Genomic DNA, 16,995 nt, shown 5'->3' on the forward strand with positions numbered 1-16,995 from the left:
GAAGGAGAATGTGGCTTCTGATATGTATCCCTCTCTACCTTCCTGACATTTTTATCCATCATTTAACAGGCCTTTTTATAAAGATTGTTACCTCACACTGTTACTCACTAATTACTCTAACCTTCATTTTTTTCTTAGTATTGAAAAATTATAATAATGTCAAATTTGTAGCTTTATTGGGAGAAGATCTGTTTTTCCACTGTAATTACTAGTAACAGATACTTTGGAAATTCCCTAGCTATGGCCTCACATTCTCTCCTGCTTTTACCTTTCCTGACTGGATTTTAATTGACCTTCTGTGGGGAATGGGGACCTCTTGATTTTTGGAGGAAAAAAAATCAACCCTGTATTTCTGCTAATTCTACTCAATAGAAAGTCAGTTTCCTTACTTTCTAAGACTGTATTTCTTTGGGTGTGTAGAATGTTTGGATACAGAGCTTCTTTAAAAGGATTTCAGTGGAATGACTTGCTGGAGGCATGGAGAAGACACAATGGGCAAATGTATCGACATATTGACACAAGACCATATGAAACCCGAGGTGGCCTGGTGGAAAGGTGGGATTTGAATCTATGCCAGTCTTGTCTGTTTCCCAATCAACTGGTCACCCTTGCAAAATGCCTATGTTACAATCCTAAAAATCTTGAGGACACAGAAGACTGTTTTGAGCAGTGGCTCGTTATGTCTTTTTTCCTGTTCTTCCAATTCGTAGCTTTTACAACACTGTGCCCTTTTTCTTGTCCAACCTCATTTGAGTTCAGCGTGTCTTTTGGTTTTTCTTTGTTTGTGTATGTGTGTGTTTGGTTGTTTTGGGTTTTGTTTTTTTCTCTCTTGCTGGATCTCTGTTGTGTTCTTGAGTTTCCAATCCTCCCCACCATCAGCCATGGTAAATCAAAAGATGGTATTCAACCCTTCAAAGGCCCAAAGCCTGCGGCCCGCATAGCAAACAGCCTTGAGAACAGAGTGTACTGAGCAGCCTGCAGGGCCTGGCATACCCCTGTCCCTCTCACCTTCCCTTCCCTGCACTGTCCTCCCCACCTTCAGCAAACCAACAAGGACTGTGTTACCTCAAACCAACAACCAGTAGCAGATTGTCTCCTCTGAAAAACAGCAGAAGAAATAAACAAAAATGATTAAGAAAATAAGACAAAAAACCCCCAAAGTATAACTTCCTAATAGCTCACAGAAAAAGATGATAAAGATAATTTTTAATTATGCATCTATTTCAAATAAGACAGATACAAGGATGATTCAGTCCCAAAGGGTTCTGGGGAAATACATGTGGCCTTAAAACAGACAAGTTTTTTTTCTTTTTAGATATTGTTTTGTGAAGATTAGAAAGCCAACTATGACTGGTCTCACACTTCAGAAGAAAAAATGGGGGGAGAGAGTAAATAAAATGGAGTAGGAAGAAGATGGACAGGTTCTTTTTCTTTGACACACACACACACACACACACGCACGCACACAGTTACATAGTTATAGATCCTGTGTACGTATCCCTAGAAGCATTATTTCTCTATTTCAACCTCTCACTAAAATCTGGGAGATGTGCTATTTACACAGACTTTACTTTTGCCTTTTGGCTTCTTTAGGCACAGAGTCAAGGGCAGATCTCCCAAGGTGAGGCGCATTACTGAAAACAGAGCCCCTCCCTAGAGAGTACTGTGCTTCTCCTGAAGCAATAGTGACTGTGGTTTTCTCTAGAGGGTATGGTTCACTGCAGTTACTGGTTTGAATTCATTTCACTTCCTTTCAGACCTAACAAGGAGAACTGACTCTACGTTTCTGGAACTTGTTTCTGGGAGAGTTCTGGAACTCTTCATAGTCATGCTTGGTTTGAAGCATCTCCTCCATCTCTAAATAAACCTCTTCATGAAAGTTTTTTTCCTAATGAATTCATATTTTCCTTTCCTCGGTTATGGAAGAAATGCACATCTTCAAGCAAAGTGTGCATTCACATGCATTCCCCAAGAACTGATTGCACATGGTCACTTCCACCCCTCACTCCATTTAAACTGCATCTCTGAGCACAGGCACAAAGGCTATTCCAGTTTATTGCAAATTGACCACACACCTAAGCTTATAATATAAAAGTCTAGTGTATATTCCTCTAATGTAATCATCTCCGAATGTCAAGGTGATGAGGCTTTTCCAAGGTCCTTACTTTTGGAAGCAAGGCCAGTGTGGTCATGGCAGGCACGAGAAGTGTCCTACACACAGCACATTTTAAAAAGGTGTTAGCAATTGATCAATCATTTTTGATCCCTTAGAACTAAGAGATAGAATACAAATATTTTATTATTTTTATTCTAGTACATTTCAAGATTTAAGAAGAAAGTCTCATTTTAATTTCCCAATAACTTGGTGAGATAAATCAAAAAAGCATTTTTAATGCTCAGTTTTATAGATGTGAAACAAAGAAGAATATAACTTTTTTGTTCAGAGTTCTGAACTTTTCAGAGTTCACATAAAAAGTTGGTAGCAGAGCTGGGACTGGAACCTGTGTTTCTAAACTATTAAACCATCATGGGTTATCTGTTACCTTCACAGGTCAACACTACAGCTCAATGATGTGACAGTTTTAATGACTTTTAACTGCTTTTCATGATGGCCACCTTTTAAACATTCACAGAGAAATTTCCTTACTTCATAGCACCTGGCTTAAATTGAGCCAAACTACAAAAAGGAAAAAAAATCACTCACTGTTGGTGTGACCTGGCCTCCCTCATTCACGGCCCTTTGCAGTCCAATGCTTGGGACCCTTCTTCAGTGGTGGAGACTCACAGGGAGTGTCATGCAGTTTGGTTAATGGAACTCCAATTTTCCAGATGTTCTCTCTCTAGAAACTTGGGGCTGCTGACTACTTTACTGTATTGTTTGTATCACTGAAGACACACAACTCCTAGAAACACTTGTCTCTCCCACGTGGAACCCAAAACTTTGCAGTATGGAAAAATCATCATTTCTCCTCATTTACTCAAATAAAATGAGAAACTAAAACAAAATGAATAACACACACACCCACACACACACACTCACCTCTCAAGCACCATTTGAAGACTAAGTTAGAGAGAGAACTGTGGCTGCTATGGCAGAAAGATCTAAAGGAAATTGCCTTCCCAAGCTAATTTCCCTTATTCACTTTTCATTAAAAAGTACATCTTTGCTATTATGACCACCCTTCCAGAGTCTATGAAAAAGGGCCTGGGATAGATTTTTCTCCTCAAACCACTCATTGGCTAGGTAAAGTAACAAAATAATCCTTCACTTCTCGACTTTAAATAGCCAATTGTCTGCCATCTTGGAAGCTCCAAGTCCTCACATTGGTTTAAAGACACTTCATTCAATTCAAGTAGCCGTTTGGGTCAACTTGGAAAGATGCACCCAACACAACTGCTTTTTCTAAACCAGGTGGTCTAGGAATAAAATGCTCAGCTACACAGAGAGCAAAGGAGAGGACCACTCCTTGCTTACAATGCTTGGGCTGGTTGCTTTAGGCTCACTCCTTCTCTCTTTAGCACGCCTACACACCTGTTCCCCCTTTCCCTTCAGTACATCAGGAAGGGACATTTCCAGCTTTGGGTGATGGTCTGAGCAGCCAGGAGCTGAAGCCCCACCCTTCCTCCCTACCTGCCTTCCTCCTTCCCAGTCCTCTCTGGGGCACCGCCTCCCCTGCCTGGTGATCGTACCAGTTGCTCCAGGGCTGTTTGCTCCCACTTTTCTGTTGCGGTTGACGACACATGACAAACCTAACCGCACGAAACCAAACCCAGATTTTTCTCAAGAGATGTTCTTCTGGGAAACAAATAAGCTGCCTGCCTCCCTTCTCAGAATGATTGGGTGTTATAAATTGCTCCTGTCTGGATTTCACATCGTTTGCATTCTTCACTATCCTTTGCCACTGTTTCTTTCTTTAACTTGCTCCCTTTAAGTGATCTGAGAAATTCAAATGGTGGCATTATCCTCGACAAGTCCTCCGTAACTATTGGGTCAACCTTAGGCAGGAGAAGAGCACAGTTTATAACTGTATTTTCCCCCTGTAACTTTCTTTCTTTTCTTTATCATTTTACTGCTATCTTTTAATATCTGACATTGGAATTCCCACCATCATAAAGCAGACTTAGGTTCACCTGGGCAGCTTGGTAACAATTAATCTGAGCCATTTCTCTAACCATCCTGCCCAGTCCCCTATTAATATCTGCTGACTCTACTCGAGAGTTTTTATGCTGTGTGTCTATGACTCTAACCAGATATTAATAAAAGGATAGATGATACCCTGATCTCTGGCATGGAGTACCTTGTCTGGTTACCAGCAAGAGAAAATTAGCCACACTTTCTTCCCTCTACTCCCCAGTAAAAAAAAAAAATAATAAAAGCAAAGAGGTTTTCTCCCCTGAAGATGCAGGATCACAGAGCGAAATAGGCAGGATGTCAAAGGCCTCCAAGACCTCCTGCCCATGTACCTGTCTCGCCTTCTCCTTGAATGCTATAGGCACTTGACTCAGTCTGAGCATTTGGGCAGGAAGACAGAGATGGGCTTCATGAGTGGGTTGGTCTGGGAGCCTTTGAACAATAGCAGACAACACAACCAATTGTGATAACATCACAACTCTTCCCCTACACCCGACCCCACCTCTCTAAAATCTGGGATGGGTGTTTGTGCGGTTAGCTGTTTGCAAGTGGCCATTTTATGACAGGAAATGACCAGGTGGTGTTAACCCTTTCCTTACCTCTAAGGATCATGGCAAGTCTGCCGTTGCAAATTTCTATAGCATTTTGGGCCTGACCTAAGAAGAGGGTGGAGGGAGTTTGCTTTTAGAAAAAGAGAAAGGGTTAAATACTGCACTGAGAAACTTCATGGGCAGATTATTTTAAATGATACAAAATGTCAGACTGATGATACATCTTTGGAATACTAGTATAAACCTTGTGTTGATGCTACTTTTGAAGATAAATTTTAAGAAAATCAATTGTAGGTGGAAATAGACTATAAACTGCATTTGATGGGGAAATTTTTAAATAATTTCCAAGTTTAATAAGATTAATATTCAAAGTCCATTTATCTAAATGAGTAGGGTTTGGGGGGAATAAAAAGCATACTCAGTGTCTCTTGTGGATATATATGTATACCAGTATATATCTCTATACATATGTGTATATATATGTGTGTGTGTGTATATATATATGTATCCAACTTTACTAAATAATATACTGTACATATACACCCACCCTTAAACTTGTGTATTCTGTATATATATAAAATGGCCACATTTCTTGCGTGTGTCTGTCCCCGGAAGGGTGGACTGATTGTTTTTGGATGTCTGCAGCTGTTACCTTGAAGGATGCAATTTCATCTTTCATTTATTTTTCCCCATCTAGACTGTATCAGGATAAACTGTAACTCCAGTAAGTTTTCCCTCAAGTTTCATTTTGTTCTTTAAAAAAAGCAAAGAAAAACTGACTTTATTTTGTTTACTGTTTTATGAGCTGTTTTTGGTTTGAATTATTTTGTTTTCTGACTGTGGAGTTGGGGGGAGCTGGGGTTGACAAGGTGAAGGGCCGGGTGACGAGGGCAGGGTGTGGTTGCTGAACGGGGGCAGGTCCTGTCTTCTTTCCTCGAATTTGCTCTACAGCAGAAAAGGAGGAAAGGGCACCTGGATAATGAAGCAACTTGAAAATGAATTGAAATGGTAACCTGTTGTTTTGGGGAAAATAGCCCTGGGATGGGAGGGACATACAAAAAGCCTTAGAGCAACCAGAATGCACTTCTCCACTACCAAAAGCTTCAGGAAATGTAAAAGCAAAGTTCATGACCCAGAAGGTGGCTGCCAACTCTGACATCTCTGACATTTCTCTCCTTGCTTTTCTCACTGTAGGGTTTTTTTGTTTGTTTGATTTGGTTTTAGGTTTTGTTTCTGCTTTTAGGAAGACAGGCACAGTGTCGCTCTTGGTGTTAATGCAACATTCTAACTGAAGACCTGACACACTTTCTGGCTCTTCAGAATGAAGAATTGCAGCCTACTACGTTTACTTCATCTGATTCAAATAGTTCAGTTCTTGCAGAAGGTGCTTAATAAGGTGAAGGGTCTTAGTAGGGTGTAGCCTCATGCATTTCTTCCTCTGCCTCACAAATGAACAGTAGTGGGAATTGGTGAGGTAGGAGAATAGGAAGAGGGAGAGGAAGAATAGGTATCAGGGAAAGAATACGCCTAGATGATAAAAGGAAGAAAGGAAGAAATATGCTTTAAGTCCTATAGCATTTATAGCCATTAAGGTAATTAAATAACTTACTAACTAGTGTAATTAGGGTGATTAGCTGTAATGAACAATCCCAAATTTTAATAATTCATCAAAAGAAACTTTATTGCTTTGTTCAGGCAAAGTCCAGTGCAAATTGGGAAGGTCTTCTGGTCAGCTTTCTTCAAAGAAATAATTCAAGGATCTAGGATTCTTTTGTGAGCTGGGCCCTCACTTTGGAGATCTTTTCTTCTAGCTGTGTCCATAGGGAGGAAAGAGTGAGCTTGGATGTTTATGCAGTATGTTTTATTGCCCTCCCTAGAAGTTGACATCCATCAGTTCTGCACCTATTTTATTTGTCAAACGTGACTCCCTCCTAAATGCAAAGGAAACTGGGAAATGTAGTCTTCCTGTGGACCCAGGAGAAGAAAATTGGATGGGTTGAACATCTAACACTCATAAGTCTCCTCACTGAGTGTTGGATGTATCTCTGCATTCTTTCCAGAGATACATCTGCAAACATACAAAGAGATAATAAATTATCTCTGCATTGTTTGCTTCTTTCTTTGCCAGGGTCTTTCTGTATGAACAAACTCAGAAGACAAAATGATTCAACTTTTACATTTCATTAACTTGTTTGTTTCATCAGATTAAATATTTCACAAGAGCTAGCTAGCTTAACTTTTCTTGGGAGATGTATCATCAGGATGACAAAGCAATAAAGCCGTATTAATTTCTTTTTTGCAAATGTTCAATATAAATTAACAAAAAAGAAGACATGTAAAAAAATCTATGTGAACAACTATTTCCTAAAGTAGAGTGCTTTCTGCTAGTTTTGCTGTCATTTTCAGTTCAATTAAGCAATGTCCTATTTGGCTGTGTTTAAACATTTCTAATTAGCCAGACATTTCTCGTAGTATTTAGATCATTAAAAGCCTAATTGAAACATCCTTTTCTCTCTAAAGACTGGTGTTTTCTTTTTTTAAAGCAGCTTCATTGAGGTATAATATTCAGACCAAAATTCATCCATTACAAGTCTACAATTCAATGATTTTTATTAAATTATAGAGTTGTCCAAATGTTACCACAATCGCATTTTAGAACATTTTTATCACCCCCCCCTCCAATTTTTCTTATGTCAGTTTGCAGTTAATCCCTGTTCTTGACCTCAGCCCTGGACAACTATTGATCTGCTTTTTTCAATAAATTTGCCTTTTTTAAACACTTCATAGAAATGGAATCATTATAATATGTAGTCATTTGTGCTTGACTTCTTTAAAAAATTTGTAGCATATCTATGGAAAGCTTTCTGTTTTCCTTTTGCATCAGTTTCCAGAAGGAAATACAATGGATGGGTAACACAAAGGTAAAAAACCTCATCTGGAGTTGAATCTGGTATCCAGCTTCAGAGACTCATGTGCAGAACAGGAAACTGAGCGAATCATTTGATCAGGATATCAGGACTTGATATTGTGCTCCAGCCACACTGTCTTATTAATCCCCTCTGATCAGCCGTGGAAACTCATCATTAAACAAGTTTCAGAATTCTTTCTCCTGGGAAGACAGGGACTCTTTTCCACGACACAGATAGTGGCAGGTTTTCTGGACTGGAGTTTTCTATTTAAAGCAACCAAAAGCAGCACAGAGAGGAAATATGGTAGCAAAGATGTGTTCCCAACTTTGATCGCAGTGTAGGAAGGGTATAACTGATTTTCATTCAAGATTTAGGTAAAGAGCCAAGGCTGAGTTTTGGAAATCACTTTTGGAATTTCACAATACATGTCTAACATGATAGGGAAGTTAATATTGGTGAGAACACTGGAGAGAGAATACTAAGTGCCCACTGTTTGAAAAGTGGTTGAATAGAAATGGAACAAAACAAAAACCCTTTCAACTAATCTAAGACCTTTAGTGTTGAAGTATATATATGTAGCCAGGATAATGTAAATGATACATGTTCTTAAAGTCAATTTTAATTGTCAATTTGGAATAAAAACTTGGAATTGAAACCAAAGTGACATATTATGCAGAAGAATGCAAATAAGCATGAATCTTATTCAATTTATTAATCTTAAATTTTAAGAAGAAGCATAAAAATTCAAAGACACATTCTTTATATTGTCTATCTTCTCTATCCCCCCTCTCCCCCGTATTATTGGCACTCGGGAGGAAAAGTTTGAGAAGACTGTACAACTAAATTAGCAGAGAAAACAGTCCAGGTAATTAGAACTTCTTAATCTCTTCCCATGGACTCATCCGAATTCATAGTTCAACTTGTTAAAGAATATCTTGAGAGTTCAAGAAATAAGATTGATTTGTAGCCTAACTTTGAGGGGGAGAGAGTTTTCCTCTTAGCCCCCAGCTTGGTCTCTGGCTGTCATTTTAACAGAAGTCACAGGGTGTTACTGCTCAAGTTGCCATCAGAGCTCTTTTGTTCCGTGGAAGGGGCATACTGATTTTAGCTATAACCAAGTTTGAGTAGAATTCTCCAGTAATTTTTCTTTCTTTTTTTGTTTTTTTTTTGAATTCTCATTCTTTGAAAAGTCAGTTACGTAAAATGCTGAATGACATCATCTATTTTATTTTCCTGTTTACCTACTGCAAGATGTTGTTTGTTTAGGGAAACAGCTGTCTTGAAGGCTTTGTGTTCCACTCTTGTTTAATGGACAGAAAAGCATGGGAAGGAAGGATGATGTTTCAGCTGAAGAGGAAGCCACTGGCCATAATCTTGAGGCAAAAGCCTCTTGCTTCAGCTTTGCTGGCCAGCCCAGTCTGTGCCTGTAGCCCAGCTCTGTGCCAGCTAAGGCTTTCCAAGAAGCAAAAACACTTCTAATCAGCTTCTCTGCCTTTCTCCCTTTTGTACCTTCTTTTCTCCAGTACTTTGCCTTTATTCACATCTCTATGATATACTTGTCATTATTCATTCCAAGTCTCACTACCACTGCTTACTAAATTCTCCAAACGTACCACACCGTACGTTCTTCTCTGGCCACTGTCTCTAGACATATTTTAGAGGCTGTGCAAATTGAGGTCTTTGGTTGGATCAGAGACATTGCTGGGTTTGAATCCTCTGGCAGGAATATTTAGAAATGTGTAATAAGGAAATTTCCAGCTTAGGGCTTTCAAATGGCAAAAGAGCAACAGAGTTGGCAGTCATCATGGTGAATTGAACTCCAGGGAGACCTGGCCCATTGCTAAAGAAAACAGGGCTGATTTCTGGAGGACATCACCTGTTCCTATGGTTCCAATTCCATGAGGTGGGCAGCACCCTAGGAGGCATGCAGTTCTGAAACAGGTATGACCTTCTTGTTGGTCTCATGGGTGTTGGCTTCCGTGAAAGTCTGTAAAACGGTTGGTTGTCTTTTCTCTTGTCTGACTGTGACTCTGTCCTGTAATTTCCTAGCTCTTGCTTTATCCTTTTCAAGCTGTGTACAGTATGGCTTGAATGAATATGGCAGACTCATATTAATTAAATATGAGTGTAGCATGAGTGAATATAATGAACACGTGTTAATGAATATCAGTCTTCCCAGCTTTTCAAATCTTTCCCTCCTCTGAAGGCTAATTCCTCTGTGTGTGGCCATTTTATTAATCTTTTCAAAAAAGGGTGTATATATCACATGGAAATTCTAAGTTTGTGTTTATGACTGATTATTTAGGTATATGTAGAATCCACTTAATTACTTTTTAAAAAAGATTTTGTTTATTTATTTTTAGAGAGGGGACAGAAGGGAAAAGGAGAGGGAGAGAAAACATCAATGTGTGGTTGCCTCTCAAACGCCCCCTACTGGGGACCTGACCCACAACCCAGGCAGGTACCCTAGACTGGCAATCAAACAGGCAAGCCTTCGGTTCAAAGACCAGCACTCAATCCATTGAGCCACATCAGCCAGGGCCCTCTTAATTATTTTGAACTTGAAGCCTTACTACTTTATCTGTAGTAAGGTTCACTTTCTTCCTTAGACATAGAGGAGAAAAGAAGTAGAGTGCCATACAAAAATAAATTAGCCTCAGCACTCTCAAGTGTCACCATGTAGTCATTGGTGGCAGAGAGGAGCTTTGGTAATCTTGTCCATTTACCATAGACTCTGTTATCATTGAATCATCATAGAAACACATGATCATATATGAGCTATATGAAAATAACATCAAAGAATATGATTTCTCCAAACCATACCCCAGAAGACTAATAGTATTTACTAAATAGTTCTCTTGCACCTGTTTGCCTAGTGTCTGGTTGTACCTTTCGCCTTAGCTTCTCTGCCTTTAAATTTTTAGCATATTCAATTTTCAGTGTTAGGGCAAAATCAACATTGTGGGAGGGTTCTTGTGGAATTTAGGCATAACTAGGTGAACTGCAGTTTATTACATTAGAATTTTGGTTTTCTTTCTGTGTATCTCTCCATCTTTCCTCTCTGTGGTACCAGAAATGTGGCTTCATCTTTAGGCCTGGTTTATGCTGAAATCTCAGAGCTGAATTGTTTGGCTCACTCCTTTAACTCAGAAATACCTTAGGTTGACCAGGAAAGCTGACTTCATCTCTATTAGAGGTTTTTTGGGATGGAAATTAAAGAGCCATCTCTGGTACCTATTCCAAGATTTGAATAACCACTAACTGTCAGCCATTTGTTTTGACCATACCACCTCTCTTAGTAGAGATTTAGTGGAGATAGAAAATCATTATGCAGTATCTTATAAGTAATATTACCTACAAGCTACCAACAACATACCTAGACTTTCTATATCCACATTAGATGATTATGTTCTACTTCAGTTCTTGAAACTTGATTTCTAAAACACAATACATAATTTAGTTTCTTTTTGGAATGCTTTAGATTTCTCGTAACATTTTAAATACATCAAGTGTAAGCTTATTGATAGTATCAATAATAGTAGCCAGATTTGAGTATAATAACAGGATGCTTCCTATTAAGTATTTACTTATTTGTATATGTAGAGTTATATTAGTTTCTTCTAAATAAATATTAATTCAAAATGACTTTATTTTTAAAAAATAGTTAAAAATCCTATATGTAACAAAAGGCAAACATAAAAATTCTCCCTTTTATTCCTAATCCTAGTCCCTAAATTCTCTTTCTTGGAGGCAACAAAAATTATGTTTTTAAACATTTTTCCAGAGATACTCTATGAGTATACAGTATATAGTTATTGCCATATCCCTCTCCTCTTTTTCTTCTTCTCCTTCTTGACACAATGTTAACACATTCTTCTGAATTTCACTTTTTTACTTAAAGTGTCTTAAAGGACTATTCTGTGGAAGAATATAAAGGTCTAATTTATTGTTTTTAATAGCTACTTAATATTACATTTCAATGGAGATACAGTAATTGATTAAATCATCACACTACTAATATACTTATAAAATTAGATTTTTCTCAGCTTTTAACTACTACTGAAAGTAAGATTGTGTATATTTTTCTTCATTAGTCTTTGCATGCATGAGCAGTGATATCTGTTAGATCTATCCTTAAAAGTGGAATTGCTAGGTCAACAGATATTACAAATATAGATAAATATTTGCAGTGCAATTGCACTGCAAAGAGGCTGTGCAGATTTAAATTTCTATCAGCGATATGTGAATGTCTCTCCTTACCCTTGCCAAACACATTGTATTATCAAACTTCTTATTCATCGTCTCAAAGTAGCTCTTCAAAATGTTGCTGTGACGTGTTCAGAGTCCGCTGTCAGCCACAGATGCTTTTCTTCCACCCTTCAACCTCTTCAGATATATGTAGGAACCCTTGTCATTCAGAAACTTGGTGACCTCTTATACCAGAAATCTTTTAGTAGAAATCTGCTAGAGCAGCATTTTATATGATCCTTTTTTAGTAAAAAGGGTTATAGTAAAAGACTGACAATATATTATAGTACCTGTGTGTGATTTCCTCCTACGATCCTGTTTATCTACATTGGAATCCCAGCAGATAGAGGCATTTTGGTGCAATTACAAAGAGCAAGGAAGACTTGAGCCAAATAGCCTGGGTTCACCTTTGTCTAATACCATGAATGAACTATGTGTTTTTGGACAATTTACTTCAACTCTCAGTTTCCTCAGCTGTAATCAGGCATAATTATTGTATTTATCTCTTTGGGTAAGAATGGAACCTAGACATAACACATGCTGAATGTGTGGTGGTGCTGGTGATAATGATGATGATGGTTAAACTATCACAGTATTGCAGCTGAAAAAGAGGATCTTTTGAGCACTGTTGTTGTTTTAGAATGGATAGCTATAAAAACCTAAAACTAGCCTTGGCAGTTTAATAGATGCCTATGAAATGAGATCCTTACTCTCTCTGGTCACTCAGGGCAAGAATAAACTCTTCCAGGTTATCAGAGTTGATTGGCTTCTGCCCTGGTAACATCAGTGATAAGACTGTTGATGAGACCATCTTTGGGTCCTGTTGGGATTTTATTTTTCTCTCTCAGAGGATTATGATAAATAAATGCTAATGTTAAAATGCAGAACTCAAAAATATGTTGACTTCATGAGTTGTTTTGTCCTTGCGTTTGGACCCTAATAACATTTTAATAAAAGCTTACTAGTGTTCTAAAATGAAAACATTATCTTCAAAATGCACCGATTTGATTAGGTAATATCATGTTTGTTACTTCAATATCTTTTTATATCAATTTTGTATATCTAAATGGGAACTAAAATAAAATAGAGAAATAAGAGTTTTTGTGGCAAGGGTGTAGATTTTGGGGGTGATTAAGTCACCCCCATTTGTCTGTTCAGCTTTGTTGACAAATTTCTATAGGGCTTTAGAAGTCATTAGATTCATGCGGACCATGGTAAGAAAGGAGGAGAAAAGAGTAATCCCCTTCCTATGAGATCTTGTATTTTGGTTTCAACACATTTGTTTAAGCAAGCACGATGAGTCACTATGTAAAGAAATTTACACCTGGACCTTTGGATAACTGAAATTATACATATGCCATACAAAGGTTTGTGGCTTAGTCCTTACGAGATCCATATGTGATGGCCAGAGAAGCAGAAAATTAATGACCATTTAGCACTTAGAACTATAGTACCATCCATCTCAATTTCTGAGCATGTCCTTTGGGAACTGGTTAAAGGACACACTAACAGAAAGAATTTCTCCTTCAGTCACTTTAGCTAAGGCCATTTTATAATGGATGTGTGTGATTTCAAAATGGTCTCTGGGCTTTCAGATGCAAATATATTTTATTACATTTTAGTTTGATTCTCTTATGTACAGTGAACTCCTGACATGGAAAAGTCCACTCAGGAAAGTACTTTACCATTTGTAATTCATCTGGATTTTAGAAGGATAAAGGGATTGGGATTAAACACTCAGTTAAATTTTAGATAAAAAATGAGATTGAAGTATTAAATTACAAATAAGTGGCTTCCAAAGGACAGGGTTTCTTCTCATGGAAGGAAGAAGCAGAAAAAAAATACCAGATGGGAAAGAGAAAAGAGATTTAAGTGGAAAACACAAGACCTCACAAAGTTTATAGAGACAAGCAAAGTTACTAGAGTGATTGAATTCTAGGTAAGACTGCTAAATGAGTAAAATTTCTCCATCTGAACATTGTAAAGAAAGGCAAACATGTTATCAGTTTAGGCATGCTCTATTGTGACCTATCAGGTGAGGAGGCAATGTATAGACTCCTAGAGTTTCTGTTTTTTAAAAAAATGATTGTTGTTCAATTACGGTTGTCCCCATATTCACCCCTTTACTCTCCCCTGCCCTACCCACCCCCCACCTCCCACATTCAGTCCTCCTCCACATTGTCCTCTTATCCCCCTTCTTCCTCCCCTCTGGTTACTGTTAGTTTGTTCTTTATATCCATGTCTCTGGTTCTGTTTTGCTTGCTGGTTTGTTTTGTTGATTAGGTTCCACTTATAGGTGAGATTATGTGGTATTTGTCTTTCACAGCCCAGCTTATTTCACTTAGTATAATGCTTTCCATTTCCATCCATGCTGTTATGAAGGGTAGGAGTTCCTTGTTTCTTTCTGCTGTGTAGTGTTCCATTGTGTAAATGTACCACAGTTTTTTGATCTGCTCATTTACTGATGGGCACTTGGTTATTGTAAATAATGCTGCTATGAACATTGAGGTGCTCTCAGTCATAGCCAAGCCACTGTACTTGTTGTTATTAGTTATGTAGTTTGTAGGTGTATACATACATATAGTGGTATCTTATGTCAGCATAACTTAAAACTTTCATGTTGCTGTCTGCTACTGTGTGATTTGCATGATCTGAAGCTGCCTTGAATGTATTATATGCTCAATAGATAAATAATTCAGTTGATACACTAATGAGATGTACCTATTCTTCTACCTTAATTATTTATACAAATACTTCTCATAATCAACCCAAGAGGTACAAGCCCCCTAAATGTAAATCACAACTTTTTTGTCTTGTTGTCATTCTAAAAGGAAGACCATTAACTGGAGAGTAGATTTATTCTCTTATCCTTAATAATCTGAAAGAATATATATTTCTTCCTCTGTTATATGAGGGGTTTTAAACAAATGAACATTTTCATGGAGTCTAATTTGGCCTGGTTCTGGTTAAAGTCAGGAAAATTTCATGAAGTAAGATGAATTATGTATCAGTGAATATTTTTCACTCTTCCTTGTTCTTCATTCTCTTATTCCAAGAACATTTCCTGAGCCTTAACCAGGTTCCAGGTGCTGATGTCCATTTTAGGGATTCATACTGTGGATTGCCAAGGAAAATGCAGAAGGAATCTGCATTGACTGGCACCTCTGGCCCCATTTTTTTTCCATTTTCTGTTTCTCTTATAGAAGCTGGATCTCAGATGCATGCATTGTTTCTGGGTGAGGCTTTCATAGATTTTGCTCAGGGATGGTTTATTTCAACATTCAACTCAACATAATGGTTTCTTTTTTTCACAACAAATGTGTACTCTTCGTATTCAGGCTCTGAACAACTAATCTTCCTCAGGTCTTCCTCCTAATTTCCTACCTCATGTTCTGGCCTGCCCTCCTCACTGGGCCACCTGCCTGGAGCAGCAAACACAGCCTGTGCTCCTGCTCTCCTTGCAGTGGCTGGTATTTTAGGCATTGCAATTTTGTGTACAAGTTGTGTTTATGTTTTTCCTTCTACTTTTTTTGAAGATTTCTTTTTGACTCCAATCTATTTTATTTCTCTCATGGCCACAGTAAGATGTGCAAGGTGAAGCATTCAGTTGGTATTAGTGTGAGGCAGAGTTTGTATTTTGAGAATTAGGAAGGACCACTTAATGAGCGAAGTGCAGAATGTGCAGTAACCATTTGACAATTATCAATCAGAACTCTCCATTTCTGACTGATGCCAAGATACATGCATCAATGGATATACTTTCCTTTCATTGTATGTATCATATCTCAGCAGATCTCACCAATATATCATAGAGGAGAAGATTTTAATTTGAATTCTAGAGTTTCTGAAACAATTGCCCACAAAGTGCGAGTCTCCCTATTGAGTCAGAGCATCTAAAAAAATACAGTTTTTCTTAATTTTAGAATCAATTTTGAGAAGAAAACATACAAACCAGAGGATGTTGCTTCTAAAAGAAATGGAGTAATTTTCTGCCTGTTGTATTCAGTGATTAAAATCACAAAACTTCCTAAATCGGTTATTTAGAAATTAGAGAAATAAACGTTAAATAGATTTATACATTTTTCTTCCAAAAATGAAGTTGTTTCAGAGTAAATCTGATATAAAAACTGTATTAAAAATGATGTTGTTATCCCCAGAGCCTCATGCCAATCCTTTGTCAGCATCGGGTTCCTGATGGCTATGGGGAGGGCCCTACCTAGGGAATGGAGAGCAAGAGAGGGCACCAGAGGATGGAAGCAAGAGGCGTGGTGTTTACTTTTAGTAATCTGAGTCACTGAAAGTATACTGCAGTAGAAAAATGTTAAAAGGCATACATGTTCCAAAAGAGACAAAATGTAATAGAGATCATGTGCCCTGAAGCAAAGTCTAAATGGTTATGAGCTCAGGATCCTCCCTGTAGGCCTGGTGGAGCACATCTTAAAACATCAGCATGCTATAAAGGGGGAAACCAAGGCTTGTGAAGGCCAAGTGCACCACATAAGGTCTCAGGGTGATGAGTGGCAGGCACGGGTCTTCATAAATTTCATTTTCTGGTTCTTAATCAAATGAGTACTCTTTGTCATGTAAATTGAGCCATCCTTCAATGATGATGCAGGATTTTTTTTTTCCTCCTTCAGAATTAGTTTAAAAGGTGGGGGTGAGGAGTTGCACAGGTACCAAGTAAGGAAGGATGTTATGACCTAAATTTCTGGGTGTGGGCTAAACAGCAATATGAATAGAAATAAACTCAGTTCTGAAATCTAGGAGATGACTGAGAAATAAATGAAACTAGTGTTATCCACAAGTGTGGATAGGATAAAATCTAGAGCAATAAACAGGGCTACTCCTCTGTCTCAGAGGTAATAGAAAGTGAGAAAATCAGTAACACTAAAGGTAGAGAGGCCTGTTTCTTTTCTCTGAGTGGTTTTCCTGTGACATTGTGTCAGGAAGCCCTTTGCCTTCCTTCCCTCCCCAGAACCTGTGGGGGAGGAACCACTCACTGACCCCGATGAGGGTGCCCACGGGTGGGGGTGGGGTGAGAGCTGCCCAGACAGAAGGCATGAGAGGAGCAGAAGCAGCAGATGGCAACAAACCCATGCGGGCAAGGAAGGCAACGGCAAGAGACAGGGCATGAATAAGCACTCAGTGGAGCGGC

At 38.3% G+C, this 16,995-nt stretch overlaps 1 protein-coding gene across 1 annotated transcript in view; it reads left to right on the forward strand.

The window, feature by feature from the left end:
* The window catches only part of NRXN3 (neurexin 3), a 1,496,747-nt gene that overhangs the window by 579,144 nt on the left and 900,608 nt on the right, over window positions 1–16,995 (forward strand). The window contains exon 10 of the mRNA XM_053673404.1: window positions 5,381–5,407. Within this exon, the coding sequence (XP_053529379.1) occupies window positions 5,381–5,407 (27 nt within the window). The remainder of the gene's footprint in view (window positions 1–5,380; window positions 5,408–16,995) is intronic.

Source organism: Artibeus jamaicensis, unplaced genomic scaffold (assembly GCF_021234435.1).
Source record: "Artibeus jamaicensis isolate MK-2021 breed Jamaican fruit bat unplaced genomic scaffold, CSHL_Jam_final contig_851, whole genome shotgun sequence".
In the NCBI taxonomy this organism is placed as follows: domain Eukaryota; kingdom Metazoa; phylum Chordata; class Mammalia; order Chiroptera; family Phyllostomidae; genus Artibeus; species Artibeus jamaicensis.